Source organism: Zingiber officinale, chromosome 6B (genome assembly GCF_018446385.1).
Source record: "Zingiber officinale cultivar Zhangliang chromosome 6B, Zo_v1.1, whole genome shotgun sequence".
Lineage (NCBI taxonomy): Eukaryota > Viridiplantae > Streptophyta > Magnoliopsida > Zingiberales > Zingiberaceae > Zingiber > Zingiber officinale.
This window is the reverse complement of record NC_055996.1, coordinates 128,347,504-128,368,077: the sequence shown is the minus strand read 5'-3', so window position 1 is coordinate 128,368,077 and position 20,574 is coordinate 128,347,504. Positions and strand designations below refer to the sequence as shown.

Sequence of the window (20,574 nt, the reverse complement as noted above, 5' to 3'; positions counted from 1 at the left end):
CCGAGCTTCCTGTGTCAATGAAAACGCGGTGAATGGTATAGTTGGCTATTACCGCTTTGATGAGGAGAGCATTGTCATGCGGCACTTCGACTCCCTCCAAGTCCTTGGGTCCGAAGCTGATTTCGGGTCCGCTCGTCCGTTCCTGGCTGCAGCCGACCGCATGGATCTGGAGCTACCTGACGCTGGCCTTCCTTGCTCGGTTAGAGTCTCCTCCGGTCAGCCCGCCAGCTATAATGTTGATTTCGCCTCGGGAAGTGTTGTTTCGATTTTCTTCTTCCCGAGCGGACGGCCTAGGCCGCTCCCTAGACATTCAGAGATTCTCACGCCTGGGAGTATGATGCTGCTCGGGAGTCTGTCTTTTGTCGGCGGTTAGATATCGTCCGATCGGCTTCATGAGTTCTCTGTCGCCTGTCGGATGATGGCGATCGACGGCCGCCGCTTCGGGGAACGGGATGAGCGATCAAGGGAAGACTACGGCAATCTCTTGTGTTGTGCGTGTCCGTCCGGTGGAATGAGCAAAACATAGGGGTCCATACCTTTTTCTTCGGTCTGGGCCGCTCTGTAGCCACTTCTTGTACATGGGACCTAGCATGGGGGGAGCGGATTGCTTCGGCCCTCGGTCCTCTGGGCGGCTGATAAGCAGTGTGCGGCTTCCGCTCGGCAGGGGGAGCTCGCTCGGTTGGAGTTTCCTTTCTTCGGGCCGCTTGGGCTTCCTCCACGTTGATGTATTCGTTGGCCCGGTGTAGCATATGGTCGTAGTCTCGGGGTAGCTTCCGAATGAGCGATCGGAAGAAATCCCCGTCCACGAAGCCTTGTGTGAAGGCATTCATCATAGTCTCCGAGGTGGACGTAGGAATATCCATGGCCACCCTGTTGAACCGCTGGATATAGGTTCGGAGCGATTCGCGGGCTTTTTGTTTGATGGCAAACAGACTGACACTAGTCTTCTGATAACGCCGACTGCTTGCAAAGTGGTGAAGGAAGGCTGTGCGGAAGTCTTTAAAACTTGTGATGGATCCATCCGGAAGCCTCCGAAACCACCGTTGAGCCGATCCCGAGAGGGTGGTAAGGAAAACTCGACACTTTACTCCATCTATGTACTGATGAAGGGTAGCGGTGTTGTCGAACTTACCCAAATGATCGTCCGGGTCGGTAGTACTGTTGTATTCACCGATCGCCGAGGGCACATAGTGCTTCGGCAGAGGGTCCCGCAGGATGGCCTCTGAGAATTGACGGTTGATCCGTTCGGGCGAGGCATCCGTTCGGGGAGCCTTGCCTTTTCTGCTATCTCATCTTGGTACTTCATCTGATGAAGATCCTCGATCACGATTAACTGCTGCGGCCTCAGGAGTGCGAAATAGGGCCCGATGAAATGGAATCGTGGCATGCGGTGCTTCCGCTCGGCCTCCTGATGCTGATGTTGCTTGCTGCTCAATCCGCTCGGCCTGCGACTTCTACATTTGTTCCACAAGCTTAACTGCTCGTGTTTCGATCAGAGCGTCTAGTTCTTCTGTCGAGAGCATCACCGAGTGCGGTTGTCCAGCTTCATCCATTGCTTCCGATCGGATTCAGGAGCGTTCCCACAGACGGCGCCAAATTGATCCTGTCCGAGTCGCTGAATCAACGGACGCTGAGTACGTGGCGTTCTCCGGCCGCTGACGTAGATCTCCGACCACTTGCACCGACTTCCGACGAACCTACAAAGAAGTCGAGCCGGGAAGGGGTTCCCGGCGACGACCCTCCGACGCTCAAGTCAAGCAAACGAAAAACAAGAAGGTGGCTTCCAGGATCATAGATTTCATACCTCCGGTGAAGTCTAAGGGGCCTTATATAGAGCTATGGGAGCTTGGTGCACACAACCCGAGGTGTACACGTGTCCTGTACCATATCGCAGCATGGGCTTGTCAGAAGAGCATGTCTGACACCATACTGTTACAGTCTGAGCGTCTCCTTGATGGGACAGCAGAATCTCTCGTCGTACGATACTGAGTATGGCCTGGTCCTCGAACATGCCTGTTGTCAGCGACAGAGGTTACTAAGATGACGTCCACACTGTCCCATACTTTTTGACTTCCTCTTCCCGGATCGACCATCAAACCGCTCGGCTAGGATATTCACATTTGGTCTGGCGTAGGTGGTCGTCCTTCCGGGAGGGTTCAGGGTCATCGCCTGCTCAGCTCTCATATCCTGACACCCTGGCCGAGCGGGTAGACTGCTCGGCCGTTACTCTTTCTTTGCACCTCGGCCGAGCGGACTATCCGTTCGGCCATATGATCTTATTTTATTCATTGTAAATCTGGGCTCACGGCCAGATGGTTGTTCTCTCGTATGAAGGTCATTGCCTAGTGATCGGCCTGTCCCGCCCGCTCGTCGAGCCCATGGGGTTGACCCCCCTTTGACCATTGACCTCCACGTGTCGTTGACCTTTCCCTCATGAGGGCCCCCCGGCCTTATCACCGGATCATAAGCTATCGCTCCTCCTCCACCTAAGCTCTCCCTTGAGCTAGGATTTCTTGTAAAAGTGTATAGATTTCACACTTAAATCTAACACTTCTTCCCCTTTGCCACACATAAAAAAGAGCTCCAATAATATCTCAATTATTGGACTCTTTAACCTCTAATGACCATAAACATCATGTATTAATCCTCCATATGATTATATAAATATTTATCATCCTTTTGGTCATTTTCTATTGCTGAAAACATTTTCAACCTGTATTGGTCGACTGTCATAGGCCCTAGTCGATTGATCATATCAAAATAACCTCTCAAAACTATTCTATGCTTGATGAACATAGTTACCAGTCGACTGGTGTCTGAGCCAGTCGATGGGTACCTATTTCAGCCCTAAATAACATTCTAAACCTAATTTCATAAATACACAAAAAATTTCACAGACCTCCAAAAATCTCTAAATTTTATGGAGAGATCTATTTTACCAATATCTACTTGGAAAAAATATATTTAAAAATATATATGTCTTGGATCTCAAGATTGACACAAAATCTAAAACTATTTAAATGGTTTAATTGAACATTGATCTAAAGTCCTAGTTTTGACTTCCTCTTGATGCATCTGCTCATACCAAATCATAATGTATCACGACCATTAATTTATATAGCATCTATACATCCAAAATAAATTTTCATACAATATGAACCCAATATCATATTTCCATGCATGAAACACATCACATATGTGTCGATTTCCTACGTTTGAGACTCAAGTCCATCTCTAAACTACTTTGGCACATTTTATGACCTATCTAGAATCCCAAATAAGGTTCACTTAAGATCTATTGACCATGGGTCCTAACTTGACTCCTTGAGTTCTCCTTAGAGCTCTTAACTTTAGCCACCTCCCTAGGTGACTCATCCACTATGGCTAGGCTATATTGGCGCACCTCGGGTGACACTTGACCTACAAACTTGACCTTCTTAACCTTAGACATATTGTCCTTGGTTTATTTCTCCTTATCCTTAAATGTCTTTCTCTTGTCATTTTTTGAACTTTCCTTGATATAATCATATGACACCCTAGCATATGACTTTTCTCTAGCCTTGGAGGATTTCCCCTTGCCATTTTCACTTACAATCAATGCATGTAATTATTTTTTAGCCTTAGAGGACTCTACTATAGCATACCCACCAAAGTGCTCCATGGGTAATTCTCCTTACTCTTGTTTGATAAAGACCAATATCCCAAATTGGATATATCACGATTGGGTCTTTGACTACCCAACATCCTATTAAGTCCTTTAGATCCATTAATGAATTTACCTAGGACTTTTTCTACCCTATCAAGCTTCTCCCTCAAAACTTGATTTTCTAATTCTAGGTTTCTAATCCTAAAATCAACATGTCCACTTTAGACATTCCTAAACCTACCCTTCCTAGGCATATGTCTCTCTTTTTTAGGATTAATACCTAGGTTTTCAACCACCTTCCTCTACTTAGGTAAGGTGGGTTGTTTCTTGCTAGTTCTATCATTTGAAAATGATTTCCGAGGGTTATCACATACATTAACCCTATTCCTATCATTATATCTAAAATCATGATTTTGTATAGGTAAATAAAAATTATTCCTACCATGGATAGAAGAATTTAAATTTGAATTCAAATTTAAACTAGGGTATACCTCTCTTACTCTTGAAGCTCTCCCTTGACATGAGCCTCTCTTCTTCTCCCATTTCTTGAAGTGTGCCAACTTCTTGAACTTTCCTCTCCTTGGGTACTTCATGCAGTAGTGAGCACGCTCACCACACATAAAGCACCCTATGTGCTTCTTCTGCTTGACTCTATCACTATAACCCACATTAGTTCTTAAAGTAATTTTAATGGATTTAGAATTTATCTCCTTTCCTTCTTGAGCAATGGACACTTACTCTTGTAGTGTCTCATCTCACCACATTCAAAGCACTTGATATGTAATTTTCCGCTCTTCTTGGTAGTTGAGGTTGAGAGTTGAACTGTCATGATTTCTTTCTCACTTGTCTTGGACTCTTCTTCCTCACTTGAAGATGTGGACGGTCTCACTTCTTCATCTTCTTTAGATTTTGAGCTCGTCTCCACATCCGATTAGTCCTTCTCCTCCTCTTGGACCAATGAACTCTTTTCCTTAGGCTTCTGCACTTCTTGTGTTTGTGTAGGATCTTCATGAAGAGCAATCACTTTGCTCCATAGCTCATGAGCATACTTGTACTCACCTACATGTAACACAATATTAGAAGGCAATAAATTCAATACAATTCTAGTTAGCTCTTTATCCGTCTCTGATTGTTGTCTTTGCTCTTCGGTCCAATACTGAGGTTGGAAACGCTTCCCATTCTTGTCCATTAGAGATTCGAAAGGAACTTCCAACACGGTCCAATGATCTCAATCCATTTGGAACAAAGTCTCCAAACGCTTCCTCCAATACTTGAAGTCTTCTCAATCGTATGGAGGTAGGATCCGAATATCCCATCCTAGTGGACTTTCCGACTCCATCTTCTTCTAGCGCGTGTTCCTTCTGATGATTAGTCTTTCAAGAGTGCTCCTCGCTCTGATACCACTTATTGGAACCTTTGACACCGGCTAGAGGGGGGTGAATAGTCGATCGCCCACTTTGTTCGCTTCCTACACTTGTTAGCATAGTGAAAGTATAAAATAACAAGTATGAAAGCTAAATATGATGAAGAAATACAAACACTGACACATTCATTTACTTGGTTTAAAAATTAGGGCTCCTATTTTACGGATGTCCATAAGGTGGACGATCCCTCAATCTGTCGGTGGATTATGCCTCAGAACTCTGGCTAGCTCGAACCTCCTTGTCAGTAGAGAAACCTCACCACAACTTGATCAAGAACAAGAGGTTCACAAGAGAGCTTGGAGACTCTAATTAGGAATTAGCCACCTCTAATTTTGACACCCAAACCAGCCACTCTGAGCTCTCTTAAATAGAGCTTGGGGATAATAGCAAAGTTGTTCCTGTTGTTACTAATCGATTGGTCATATCTCCAGTCAACTGGTCCTCTATGGAATTCGACCGTTATAACCCAACGACTTGATGTCAGTCGACTGGTGTCATGACTAGTTGACTGGTCCACTTCGATTGAAAGAATAGAAATACTCTCCCAGTCTAACCACCAGTTGACTAGTACATACACCAGTCGACTGGTAAACCCTAAACCTAAGGTTTACTCGAGCACATTTTCTCATGCACTCATCCTCGCTCACACAATCTTGACCTTGCCTTCTAGCCTCCTCCATCAACCTTGCGCCCCTCAGATGCTTCCCTATCTTTCACACTTTAGTTTTAAGAGCATTTTTCAGCTTTGTCCTTATTATCGGGTCTTCTTTTGCCAAGAGGATGTGCCTCCAGGACTTCAACTTTTGCCAAATCACACTTGGGCTTACATTGCCAAGACTACATGCTTGGACTTATACAACCAAGACTCATCCTTAGACTTTCACTATTGCCAAAATCACACTTGGACTTTTCTTTTGCCAAGATCATACTTAGAATTTCCTTATTGTACTTGCATCTTACACACTCATAATACATATCAAATATAACAATAAACCTAACTTAAACTTTACCCAAACATCAAAACCTAAGACACCTAAATTGTTCCAACAGACTAGAGGCTCGAGTGACCGAGAAACTCTAGAACTGGGAGGCCCGAGTGGCTGGGAGATTGTAGAGTCGGGAGGCCCGAGTGGCCGGGAGATTATGGAGCCAGGAGGCCTGAGAAGGCAGTGGAGCTAGGAGGTCCGAGAAGGCTACGAAGCCGAGAATTTCCTGTTTGGAGCTACTTCAGTAGTTTTCACCAATTCTCTCTTATCCATGTGGCACCTACTGATTACTCCCTGGATCACTTGAATTTCTCTACAGTAACTGACTTTGTCAACATATCTACAACATTTTTAGAAGTGTGGACCTTCTCGAGTAGTATTTTCTTGGAAGATATTAGCTCTCTGATATTGTGAAATATGATATGATTGATCCTTATATGATGCGCCTGCTTCTTTTCCAAATAGATAGCACTCTGACTATCACAATACACCTTGACCTTACCTTGTTGAACATCTAGTTTGCTAACTAATCCTATAAGCCACAAGGCTTCCTTGGCTACTTCAGCTACTGCCATGTACTCTGACTCAGTAGTGGACAATACAACTATAGATTATACTATAGACTTCCAATAAAGAGGTCCTTCTGCCATAGTGAACACATACTCTGTAGTAGACATTCTGTCATCCAAATCTCTTGCATAGCCTACATCCACATATTTTTGTAACTAAAGTATCACTCTGTTGTTTACTGAACACAATGTCATAATTTATAGTATTCCTCAAGTATTTAAAAATCCACTTAATTACATCCCAATGTTATCGATCATGATTTGAAAGAAACTTGCTTACTATACTAACAACATGCGCTAAATCAGGTTTTGTGCAAACTATGACATAAATCAGACAACCAATTATACTTACATATGAAACTTACTATACTAACACCATGTGCCCTTTGATATCTTAAACCCAAATAATTTCTATTCAAGATAGAATTTATTTGTCAACGACTTGGACATGTATCGACTTTTTAGTTTCTACCAAATTGTCACTGATGATTCCTCGTCCATAACGTGATACATCACGTTATCCGTTAGACAAAGTATGATCATTGTCACCACTTTTGCCTATAGTTCCTCCCAACCTGTCTTCTCCATACCATCTGATTTCTTTTCACCTAGTGTCTTTACCATGCCTTGTTGCACTAGTAGATTTTTAACCCTCATATGTCATAATTCAAAATTACTAATTCTGTCGAAGTTTTTGTAGATCAAACTTCACAGAAGAAATTTCATATATGATATCTTGAGCTCTAATACTAATTGTTGAGATTGTGCCACAATAATTGTGAAAAAAAATTACAAAAGAGAAACCAAAGAGAATAAAAGAGAGACTGAGAGAAGACAAAAAAGTTTAATGTAGTTCAGTGATGTACCTACTCCACAAAACGACCAAAGAATGCTTCAATTATAATTCTCTATATGTTTTAGGGTTACAATGATTCTATTTATACAATCCAAGTCATACATGATATTTTAAATCAAAAATACCAAGCAATAACAATGATCTCGCACAAACTTGACTCCTGATGAAGCACGGCCATGCCAAGCTTCTGGGCAGTGCCATGAATATGCCCATTCTCATAGACCCAAACACGGTTAGACCATGTTTGATGACACAACCATGTGACAAAGTTTTTCAACACATACATCAAATCCGATATGACCGTGCCCCGTGTTAGTTCAGATATAAGTCATCTTCACCACAAGACAACTATTGATTTATCTACCTAGGATGCTTTTAAGTTTTAATCATACAAATTGCTGAAAATAATATTTTTTTTAGGACACTAAGCATATTGAAATATCAAAATAGATTAACACTTTGTTAAATGACTTAGTTGTGATTTGATTTGGGATCCATTTCCAACGATTATAAAATACTGTATTAGGTGCTTAATCTTTCTTATATAAAGGATCGCTACTAGAGCAAATGTCATTATAATGTATCCTCTTTCAAAAAGTATGAAACCGTCCTATAGGAGCCGCCAAGATTACAATTTCACATTTTCCTCCGTTATAATTTGATCCAGTAGTTTATTCAATTCTATATAAATTTAGAATCTTTATATTTATTATTCTACTGACAAATACAATCACGGCGAAAGCAGTAAAGGCTTCAAAAGATTATCTCTTCACCGAAAAAGCAGTACTATAGACTGTTACGTATGTCCTCCAGAGGCTCTAAGTTGCTGTTAGGCAACATGAGGATCTAGTTCTAATCAAGCTTCACTATGAAGAATTGTTGTCTTCTTCAGGTAAAGGGCGTTAGGATAAAATGTTCTGCATCTAGTCCAGGGAACTGACGATACTGAACCGTATAAACATTATCGCATTTTGCTCTAATTATGAGGAATTGGTCCATAAGCGAGTTGGTCGATAGTCACCATGAAATATGTGGCCTGAGCTACATCCCCCAAATCCCCAATCGCTCTATGATAATTTCTCATCTTACAAGGGTAGCAGTTTTCCAGATAGAACACGAAGAAAGGAAACATAATAATTGAAAATTCAAAGGCTGGATGGGCCACATTGATATTCGGAGGGCTATGTGCATACATATTCAAATTGTTTAATTTCAGGGGCATTTGGGGCCGCCTCTCTTGGTCTTCCAGTTGTTGTAGCAGGGACAGAACTGCTTGTTGCCGTAGGTTCCCGGCGGCACGCACAGGCACTTGGCGCAGCACTTTTGGCAGAAGAACAGGCACGGCTTCTTGTACGCCGTCGCCGAGCACCGCCCGGAGCAAGCCCCCGAGCACTCTGCATGCATTTAACAATGAATTCATCATCCATTAGTCGCGCAGTTCGCTCTCTATGGTCGAGGATTATACATGTTTATCAGTACTTACCTTGAGGCTGGAGGCTTCCTGGAGTGGCTCCATACTGCAACCCAACAACAACAATGACAGTGATTATCTGTGCATAAGATTAGCTACGAAGAAGTGATGCATGATTTATCGATCACCATGGGGAACTTGATTGGCTGTGGAGTCGGGGCGAGTGGATTCCCAGGTTGTGCAATCGGGGCTGGAGACGACTTGTGCTGCACCGAAAGAATTAATGGTTTATGCAAAATTGCAGCAGTTCTTTAAAGCATTGAGAGTAGAGGATGAGATATAGACCTGGCCTTGGACGACCAGAGAAAGCAGCATGGCGATGCAGAGGAGGAGACAGACTTTGGTTGCCATGGGTTGTTGGTGCCGATGACAAAGGAAACGATAAGGTGGTCAGTCTCCCACCCTTCGCATGCATATATAGGCGGTTGGTTGCCTCTGCCTTTGCCGATTGGCTTGTGGCTAAAAGATACTTTCATCAATCGCACACTACGCTACAAAGATCAACCATCAATGATATAAATCCATGTGCAGTGGGAATCAAAAGGATGCGGCTTCCACAGCACGTGAATGGATGCACAAAAGCGAGAAGAGGACAAGTCTATCAACGGAGGACGGCCCCTGCTCATGGTTCCTATCGCAGTCTCGTGAACCTGAAAATCGTCCACACTCGGCAGCGATAGATATGACATTTGGTTTTCGAATTTCGGATCTCCGTGTAGCCATCGTCAGGGGTTGTTTGTAGTAGCTCGTGATCGGGTGTTGGAACTTAGTGCGATCATTTATTGATAAACGCCAAGCCAAGTTTTGGCAAACGACAAAATGAGGTTGCATTGCGTACAAGTGGATGTTGATGAGCCGCCACGCAGGATGAGGGCAATTCTCATTCCATACTAATTCAGTCTACACTTTGTTGAAATCCAAATTATAAATCCACGTAGAACGCCAAGTTTAGAGCATTAGTAATGCGATCTCAAGCTCAGATGACAACGATTGATAATTATATTAAATTTTGACAACCAAAGTTACTACTAAGATAACAAATCAGAAGCTACCACTAGTGAACGCAGATAAGAGAATTTAATCATTTATACCAAACTCAAGAGACTATTTGGAACTGTAGTAGACTGAGCATCAAGTTCCAAGCTAGGCTCTGAGTTTAGTTTGTACGATTACACAGACGTCCAATGTGGCTGAAATTACCAAATCATTCCATCTTCTGGTGGCAAAAGGTCAAGCCTTGCCAGTTGCAACAGGTTTAACAGGAAAAAAACAGTTCATATTAACATTCCGCACTATCAAAAATCTCATTTTGCTTGGGGATGGGAAGCAATGAAATCCACAGCTGCTTTAATCGAGTCAATCTTATCTGCTTCGTTATCAGGAATCTCAAACCCGAATTCTTCTTCAAAAGCCATCACAACCTCAACAGTGTCCAAACTGTCGAGCTCTAGATCCTTTTGAAAATGAGCAGTTGGAGTGACCTACCAAGACCCAAAAACAAAATAGATCAGCATAGGAACATACTACGTTGGTACTGAAGGTCACAGGCCTTCATCATTTGACAATTGAAAATAAGCAAGAAAAAAAATCCATGAATATCAACCGGCCAAAAAGTACTAATAGAAACCCTGACATTATATGTTATGAAATTATTATTGAATGAAAATGATTCCTAAAGAGAATACAAAGTAGGATGTTCGAGATTCAATATCATCATAATTAAACCTTTTTTGTCTTAAATATCTAGGGTTAGCTACATGAATTTCATCTCTCTCTCTCTCTCTATTAAGTTGTATGCAAAGCTATCTCTGTTAATTAAATTAGTTTTTATTATATTGACTAAGGATTTCTTCGGTCAACCTCTATCCATAAAATTGATATGTGCTAGATTATGGAAAATAATTCAATTCTTATAATCTACATTCAAATGATACAGTGTCTTAGCATTCTCTCAAACCAGATACATCATTTCACTTCAGTATTCAGTCAATTTAAATCTTTCCCTTGCATACACCTGAACTTATTGCCTTGTGGTAATTCCCACAGGAAAAAAAAAATCAAGAAAATGGAAGGCATCCAAGAAAAGGTGGTATTTGTAGATGGGCATACTCAATTCAATATGCTGCATATAAAACATAGGCACCAAAACCCTTTGTAACATCCAATAGGTGTAAAATTTCAAGCATCCAATTTTACTTACAAGTGTGTCTCAGCTATTTGAAATTTATTACATGCTATATGAATCTTATTTCATTGATGTAATTTTATGTAAGGGTATACTGCTGATAATAACTTGGATTATTTGAAACAATTTGAATTATATTAGATAAGAATTTTCTTTAGCCTCCATCTACCTCCCACACCTTCAATATAGTGCATTTAGTTGTCAAATTATATAATCTATCAGTCATCTTCCAATACAACAACAACTAAACCTTATCCCACGAGCTAGGGTTAGCTATATGGATCCTTCTACGTCATTGGACTATATCCCCTACTATATTATCATCTATACTTAAATAAATTTTATCTTGTTTTATTGTTACTAACTAAGTCTTTTTTTGATCTTCCTCTTCCTCGTTTAGTATACATATTTGTCATAGTTTCATATCGTCTAACTGCATTTATTGGCCGTCTAAGTACGTATTTGTACCTACTTAAATGTGTGAGTTTTCCTTTAATAGATGCAACTCCGACTTTCTCTCTAATGATCTCATTTATTATTCTGTCTATCCTCGTATGTTCACACATCCACTTTAACATCCTCATCTCTGCAACTCTCATCTTTTGCTCATGTGTTCGAGTCATAGACTCATAGCCCAACATTCAACGTCATATAATAAGTCTAACTGTCGTCGTTTTGTAGAATTTTCCTTTAAGTTTTAAAGATACTTTATGATTATATAAAACACCTGACGACCTCCTCCATTTCAAAAAGACATCTATCTCAATCCTTCTATCATTTTACAAAAATGATCCTACATACTTAAAGAGTTCCAGACAAATTGTCACCTCCTATCTTAACAATTATCTCATTACGTCTAATATTGTTAAACTTAAATTCCATATATATTCTGTTTTTACTCAATTAAGCCTCAAACCTTTCACTTCTAGTGCCAAAAAATCAGTCACCTTGAATTCAGTCATCTTCCAATATATTTAAATAATCACATTTGATTTTCCACTTAAAGGTATAATTAATCTACATTATTGAGACTCAGCTATGCCATGTGATGGTTACAATTATGTCTGTTAAGGTTAAGGTGATGTTTCTCAAATCATGTGGACCTTCCAACCTTACCATCAAAGCACGTTTGCTATAGGGTTGAGTCAAAAGTAGAAATGTAGAAGGGTCGTGACAGATGGATGTAGGACCAAGCGAGAGACCAAGGTGAGTGGTCGAATTTGGGAGAAAAGAGCAGAAAGAAAGTGTCTAACTCTATTATCACTACTCACAGAGGACAAAAATCTTGTTCTCTGCTCCCCAACTACCTATATAGGCCTTGAGTTTGTGTTTGGACCACAGAACTTTTCCATATATCTCAATGCGACATTATCTATATTATTGTGTCCCAATCAAGACATCACCTATTGATCTGGCAGCTAACATGGCAAGCCATTTACCTAGTTGTTGGAATCGATGCTCAAGCTTTCAATGAGAACAAGTAGGGCATGTGGTCACCCCTACCAGATTGCTTGGTCAATGTGTGTTAGAGGGTAGGGGCAGGGATATCACCCTTCATCAGTTGTCCAATGTGATTGTTTCCAAATTTTTCACACGTGATCAATAGGCACAATTAAAACTCACAATATTGGGCATAATTCCAACTTGCTTCAATACAAAATACGATCAATAGGTATCTTTTGATTATTTTTTTCCATTAATGATTTATTAAATAAATGTCTTCTATAATTGATCTTCTAAGTAATTAATAAATTAATTATAATTTTATGTTTCATCCCTTTTTTCAAGGATTCTTCAAAAAATTCAATGTTAAAACACATCAACTTATTACTCTATAATCAGAATAATGTTCAAACATTAGTTTTTTCAATCATAAACTCAACACTAAAATTTTCTACCCAACATTCTTTAGACATCTTATTAAGCTTCAAAATTTTATTGCCTAATTTGGTTACTCAAATTATACACTAACCTTCTAGCCTCTTCTGAACCTCAATACAATGTCTACATCAACACTTGTACATACCTTCATTTTCAAAGCTTCTTTAATCGTGATAAATTAATGTTCCAAACATATATATGATTCCTAAACTTGCATAATTTTGATTCGAAATCTTTTTTTTTTTGTTGAGTCCTTGATAAACAGTTAAGTAATACTTTCGATATTAACTTTTTAAAATCAACAAATATTCTATGGTTTTAAGCTTTATAGCTTTATAGATCTAATATTACCTCGATATCTTAATTTCCTTTTAGAGCTTTGGTAATTCAGTATATGGTTTTCTCCTCCATATTTCTTAGGTTGGCATAAAATTATCATATGATTAAACCTGATTAAATTTGTACTTTTTCTAGCTCAATTTTTCTACCTTATATTCATGTACTTGAATATACAAATATTAAAAACCTTTAAAATGTCTTCTTAAAATAATCATTTTTTGCAATTTCTCGCACTACCACCATCTTTAAATATTACACCCTCATCTTCAAGAATTGACCTTATCACATTACTAACTCTCTTTTACCATCAAAGTAGACATGATATAACTTTGTTTCATACTCAAAAATGCATTGTTTTGGCAGGAAGTCTTGTGAAAAAATCCAGTTTAAAGGGTAGAATATTCAGACAAGAAAGAGACTCATTGTCGTATCCCACCATGAATGCTAATAAACTGTAAGTAACTTCCTTTTTCCATCTTTGACTGTCCTCTCCAAGTTATCCAAGGAAGATTTTGACAATTTATTAGAATCATAAAAGTCATGGAACTTTTAAGTATTTATCAGTAAGTGTTACAGTTGGAAGTTGCGGATTTGAGACTTCACGTTGCTCCAACGGCAATAATGTTAATATGACTGTTTATTCAAAGTATTAAGAAATAAATGATTAAAAATAATGGGCGTTCCAAAACAAAATAAAACAATAGAATATATTGCGGAAAATTCGTCAAAGCTCAGAACTCATTCACAAATCCCAGTTCCATTAATCCCAATTCCATTAACGAAAAAAGTTAAGGATTCAATCGAGCATTGCTTGAATGATGATTAGGTAGCGTACCTTGGAGGGATCGACCTTTTGGAAGCTCTTGACGACGGTTATGACTCGATCGAGAACCTCTGACTTATCAAGGAATGAGGCCGTAGCGTCTTGAGAGAAGTAGCGGCGAAGGATATCCGCGAAGGAGACGGTCCCCGCCGGTGCCGGAAAAGGATAACCCACTTTCACCCGGAGGTGTCTGAGGACAGCGTTCCGCATGGCCGCCATCTCGAAGGAGAGGGAAAGCTCCGATCGCGTGGATGGAAGCGGAAGTGAACTGGATCGAGTTAGGGTTAATAGTTTTTTCTTTTTCCAAATTTATGTTTTGCCTTAACGTTTCAAATATTTTTGTTCAAAATCTCACAATAATAATATTATAAAGTATATAACTTTACATAAAATTAACAGCGGGCATTTAGTCTAGTTGTATGATTCTCGCTTTGGGTGCGAGAGGTCACAACCTGTCTTATTTCTAGTGTTACTTTCATTTAATATTTATTTATTATCTCACTCAGTCTCTTTTTTATCAAATTATTTCTACAGCCATTGATTTGTGAATCTCCCGAATTCAATCAAAATAAATTTGTAAACTATTAAGAGAAACTCATACAAAATGTGATTGGAGGGTGACATTGAGAAACTTATTGAACTCCAAGGGTGGAAGCTAAATCAAATTCTCTAACTAAAGGGTCGTCAAGTAGTTGATCCTGCATGTAAATATTGATAAGTAAATCATCGATGAATTGACTCTATTACCAATTTAATCATTGAACGACAATAAAACTAATGATGTGGTTAGAAGTCTGGACAAAGGCAAAAAAGAAAAAGAGGATTAGAATGACGGTCGAAGGTTCTCCGGCATAGTCACTCCGACATCTAAGTTAGAGGATCAAGAAGATGAGTATAAAGGTTTTAATATGTAGGTGCGCATATATACCTGTATACCGAAAAAAGCTATATCTTATAGGAAGACCATATACTTTTTTCTTCAGTTCCTCTCCCCATATTATAATTATTTAATTTCTTAAATAATGCGGGATTTATTCATGTCATTGCTTTTTTATGAAATAATCTCATATTTGTACGATGATTTATTTTTTTCTTGAAATAGTTTTGTGTCTAGTATCGCCAAGGGCTGAGAAAGCCCAGGAGGCAGTGGATCGAGAGTCAAGACTCGGGAGGCTAAAAAGTCAGGAAGCCCGAGAAATCGAGAGGACCAAGAGTCTAAGAAGTTGGGAGGCCCAAGTGGCATGGAGGCTAAGGAGTCAAGCATCGATTTGACTTTTCTCTGTTGGAACCACATCAGCAGGTTTCACTAATCTTCTCTTATCCATGTGGTGCCCACTGATAATTCTCCACACCACAAATCTTCTCTTCAAGTCTAGTTGAGAGTCCAACTCACTAGACTATTGTTTAATCAAAATGATTCCAACCGCCTCGACTGCTTAAGCCACATGACAGATCCACTATGTATTTCTGAAGAGATTAAGCATTAAATATCAGCATGTTTGATCATCATGTCCTTAAATGTAGTCATTCCTTTTAAGCATGTTGGTTGCATCATCGGTCTTGATTTTTGAGCCCAGAATGCACTAGTAAGCCTCCAAAATTGTATCACATTAATGTGATGGTACTCACGACAAAAAAGACTTGGTGTCTTTTAATAGGTAATGATTACTTTGAGTTTTTATTTGCCCCATGTGCTTGATCTCATGGTGGAAAATTTGTCCAGTTTTTTTAACAACAGAGATCCAATGGTCTTTGTTAAACGAGTCGGGTTATATTAGGTCAGATAAGAACGTTTCTACATACACTTGCTGATTCTTCAATCATCGTTTCTTCATATTTAAGTTTTCCTCTCCACCTAGTAAGTTATTTTAGTCGGTCTTTATAGTTCTTTCTTTCACTAGTTCCTTGGTAGCACATTCCATGAGCGAAGAATCTTCTTCCGCTCCCTAGTACACACCTAATGCTTCAAGTTTTACCAAGGCATCCTTGAATAGGTTGAGAACGACTTATGGAGTTTCGACCAATCATCTGTTAAGGCTTCTGAATGACAACAATTGACCATATTATCCTCCTCCAGGCTTTGTAACCTTCTTTCGAAGTCACATGCTAATCGAACTACGCTTCCCTTTCCCTATTTCTTTATTGAAACTTTCGCATCTCGTTGTCACAGCTTGACCCTAATTCTTTTCATATCTTGACTTGGGTAAAAATTATTTTACGTTTGTATTGCATTCCGCTTTCCCCTCACTTCTTTCATTTTTTTCTTTTACCCAAAGAAGACAGAAGATGGGGTCTTCTTCTTTTCCTCCCAATCCGGGATTAACTTGAGCAAGGATCTTCCTTCATTCCATAAGGGATGGAAATTTCAATTCTTTTTTGTCAAACCATTTCTTGGCCGACTCACTGGAGTGAGCGTTGCCCTTGCTTTCGACTTTGAAAGACTGTCATTTGGAGAGGGGCTATTACAGCGCATCCCAGAAGCTATTGGGCCTACAGTTCAACAACAATGTCTTACTCAAGGAAGAACTGCTGCATATGTCCAGACTGAGCCCAAGACTGACTCCCCTCAATACTTCATTTGATAAGAATTTTTTATCATTGTAAGTTTTGATATCTAACTAAAAGTATATTTTTTTTTACAACTGACACGTTAATAAGGGCATCGCTGAACAAGGTGATGAACCTCATTACAGTAGAACTAGAAGCACATAGAGTGTCTATCATTTACTTTACTAAGGTGACCCCTGAAGAAGGAGCACCACGAGCTTTGGCTATAGCCCCAGCAGAGGGGGCTTCTCAATCGAGGGTGAGAGCACCAAGCTTGACAGGAGAATCGAGAAGGTCTCCTACTAGTCAACCCGATGCCTTGAGACCGACTTCATCTGTGGAGTCGAAAGACCCCTCAGAATTTTGATAAAAATGCATCACTCATTTGGACCCTCTGCCAAACAATTAGGCTCATCCGCCCTTGTACTAGTCTTGGTCGGATCTTCAACTTCACTGATCCATTCATCAATTCAACCACCAAATGCATCAGTCATATCAAATGACCACCTAGTTATGGCGCACCTCCCAACATCTCCTAGGACGTCATTTCTCTACCTCCTATCGAATCAGGAACTTCTCGCACGGAAGCTGGTCCTTCTCATGCTCCTTTGAATCTGAGTTCTTCAAGTCATTGAAGGAATTTGTTAGGCAAAGAAGGTATCCCCTTCGCCATAGAATTATCCGACAACCTAGTCCAAGAAGTGCACAGGATAGACCTCTCCCTTTATGGTCCGGCAACCCTCACCCGGAAGAATGGGGAAGCAGCGGCCAAGGATATGCCTATTCAAGCTTTAGCATCATCACTTCTGCGAGATGGGGCTAAACATATGTCTTAACTGTTGATATTCAGCCAACAATACCCTGAGATCTACCAGGATCATCGAGATCTGCAAGCCTGCATTACTGAACTGGAGACACAGTTAGTTGCATCCCCTTCTCAAGAAGTTTTGGTTGTAATTCAATAGAAAATAATCATAACATAGTCAAAAGTCGATCACCTAAAGTGACAACAAGTAGACATCGCTTCTGACCAGGCAATGGTCACCCCATTGAGGAGGGGGATAGTTGAGATGACGGCAAAAAGAATCAGTGTAGTGCATTGCGTGAGTCAGCTATAAGTGAAGGTAGACACTCTAACAACTATTGCAGTTGGCCATCAAATGGAATTGGAAGCCACTATAGTTAAGGAGGTAGTCATCTAGGCTAGTTTGGATGCTAGCTGTCAGGAGCTGAGGCTCTTGAGAGTGAAACTAGGATCCACTTGAGGGGAGGTTGAGTCAACCAAGGCCTTGATAGAAATCCGACGATGTGATTTGAAGGCAACCCTTATCGCAACCAAAGATGTCTGAGCTAAGATGCTAGGCCTTGACAAAGTTATAGGCCTCTATGGCAGAGTTGAAGGCCCAGAAGAACCAGTTGGAGGGCTAGGTGTCTGAGCTTAAGGAGCACCAGGCAGGATAGGATAAGCGTTGGGCCATCAAAGATGTCTGAGCTAAGATGCTAGGCTAGGAGGTCTCCTTGACAAAGTTATAGGCCTCTATGGCAGAGTTGAAGGCTCAGAAGGACCAGTTGGAGGGCTAAGTGTCCGAGCTTAAGGAGCACCAGGCAGGATAGGATAAGTGTTGGGCCATCAAGAAAAAATAAGCAATCGATCGGAGGAATTCTATGATATGGTCAGTATTCGCTTCGTCCGAATTATCCAACATGAAATTGATAATACCTTGAAGAAACTAGTGGAAAATAGGAAGCCTCCCGCCGACTCTCCCCTCCCAATCATTGACCTTTTAAAAATTAATGAGAGCATCTCTGTTGAAGATATTATTGACTTTTAAGATGTACTGATCTTTTAAGATATTATTGACTTTGTCAATATGATAGAAGTTTTGGGAGATTTGTATTGCTTTCCACCATGATTGAAGAGATAAGTAGGATCTCGACCCCGACTTCGTCCGAGTCTGGGGGATTTGGGCCCTTAAAAAGATAAGATAATACGATACTCACTCGACCCTTGTACGAAGGGGAGTCCACTACCACAACTGAGAGAATCTCAACCCCAACGAAGTCCCAGTCCAGGGGAGTTTAGCCCCAAAAAGGACAAGTTGATATGACACTTGCTCGACCCTTGTACGAAGGGGAGTCCACTTTCGCAACCTAGATATCTCAATCCCAGCTAAGTATAAGCCCGAAGAGTTTGGGCCTTGAAAAGAATAAATGATATGACACTCACTCAACCTTTGTACGAAGGGATTTTGCTACAGCAATATGAAGGATCTCAACCCCAACTACCTCAAAGTTTGGGGAGTTGGGACCTACCACAGTATAGAGGATCTCAACTCTGACTATTTTCAAGTCTGGAAGAGTTTGGGCAATGAAAAAGATAAGGTGATATGACACTCGCTCGACCCTCATACGAAAGGGAGTTTACCATCGTAGCTTGGAGAATCTCAACCCTGACTACGTTTAAGTCCGGAGAGTTTGGGCCATGAAAAAGACAAGACGATACAACATTCACTCAACTCTTGTACGAAAGGTAGTTCGCTATCACAACTTAGAGGATCTAGACCCCGACTATATCCAAGTTTGGGAGAGTTTGAGTCCTAAAAAAGATAAGGTGATACGACACTCGCTTGACCCTTATACGAAAGAGAGTCCGCTACCATAGCTTGGAAGATCTCGACCTTGACTATATCTAAGTCTAGGGGATTTTGGGTCCTAAAAAGGATAAGGTGATACAATACTCATTCGACCCTTGTATGAAGAGGAGTCCACTACTACATCCTAGAGAATCTCGACCTCGATAACATCCAAGTACAGGAGTTTTGACCCTAAAAAGGATAAGACAATATGGTACCTGCTTCACCCTTGTATGAAGGGGAGTCTGCTATCCCAGCTTGAAGATCTCAACCTTGAATTCGCCTAAGTCCCGGGGGAGTTTAGGCTCTGAAAAGAACAAGGCGATATAATACTCACTCAACCTTTATACGAAAGGGAGTCCGCTATCGCAACCTCAAAGATTCAGACCCTAACTATGTCTAAGTCCGAAGGAGTTTGGGAGCTTAAAAAGACAAGGCGATACGGTATTCGCTTGACCCTTATATGAAGGGTACTCCTCTAGCATAGCCTTAAGATCTCGATCTCGACTACATCCAAGTCTAAGAGAGTTTCGAGCAAGACCTGAGTATAAAAGAGAAATAATTATTTATTTGATAAAAAATGTGTTGGCCCCGTACAGCTGACAAGAGGGGAGGGGTGAATTGCTTGTAAATTAAAAATGGAAAAATTCTTCTCGTTCTTTTAACGTAGATTAGGAGCACGATAGCAATTATAATAACAATAAATGAACAACTAATAAAATATAGAATAGGTAAAAGGTCAGAGGTTTACTTGGTTGTAACCTAGGTAGTTGTTAATCCAAGACATTGAACAAGCACTAGCAGATCTCCTTCGTTGAAGACGGAGAAGTCTTTTACACATTTTGAACGCTCAGAAAATTGTTAGGAAATGAATACCAAAGTGGTTGAATATTTTTTAGCTCCAGGGACCTTTTTATATCTCTTGGAAAATCTTATTCGTAGCTTGAAGACGCCTCCAAAAAGGTCCAAGCGCCTTCCATTAGATAAGCTTTATCCGCTGAGGATAAATCTTATCCGCGGCTAATGGCTATCAGAAGGCACCTTCAAAGGCTGGAAGGTGCCTTCGTACTGTTCATCGAAGGTGCCTTCCAGCCATCAAAGGCGCCTTCCATAGAGAAGAGAGGGGGTTGAAGGCGCCTCCAACAGCTCTTACAGCACACCCTTTGCTTTTTTGCTGCTCCGATCGTCTGGGTGATTTCGTCCATCTAGAATTG

The 20,574-nt window shown here is 40.5% G+C and overlaps 2 protein-coding genes across 2 annotated transcripts; both read right to left on the bottom strand.

Moving 5' to 3' along the window:
* Positions 1-8,523: 8,523 nt before the first annotated feature.
* On the bottom strand, positions 8,524-9,382 carry LOC121989464 (gibberellin-regulated protein 5-like). Its single transcript, XM_042543539.1, has 4 exons — positions 9,238-9,382; positions 9,081-9,158; positions 8,965-8,998; positions 8,524-8,875 (listed from the first exon to the last, which is right to left on the bottom strand). Exons 1-4 carry the CDS (start codon positions 9,301-9,303, stop codon positions 8,694-8,696), a joined length of 360 nt encoding a protein of 119 aa, XP_042399473.1. The 5' UTR covers positions 9,304-9,382; the 3' UTR covers positions 8,524-8,693.
* A 634-nt stretch (positions 9,383-10,016) lies between these two features.
* LOC121989463 (acyl carrier protein 2, mitochondrial-like) lies at positions 10,017-14,479 on the bottom strand. The gene is made up of 2 exons (XM_042543538.1): positions 14,193-14,479; positions 10,017-10,433 (listed from the first exon to the last, which is right to left on the bottom strand). The coding sequence occupies exons 1-2, from the start codon at positions 14,397-14,399 to the stop codon at positions 10,257-10,259; spliced, it is 384 nt and encodes a 127-aa protein (XP_042399472.1). The 5' UTR covers positions 14,400-14,479; the 3' UTR covers positions 10,017-10,256.
* Positions 14,480-20,574: the final 6,095 nt, after the last annotated feature.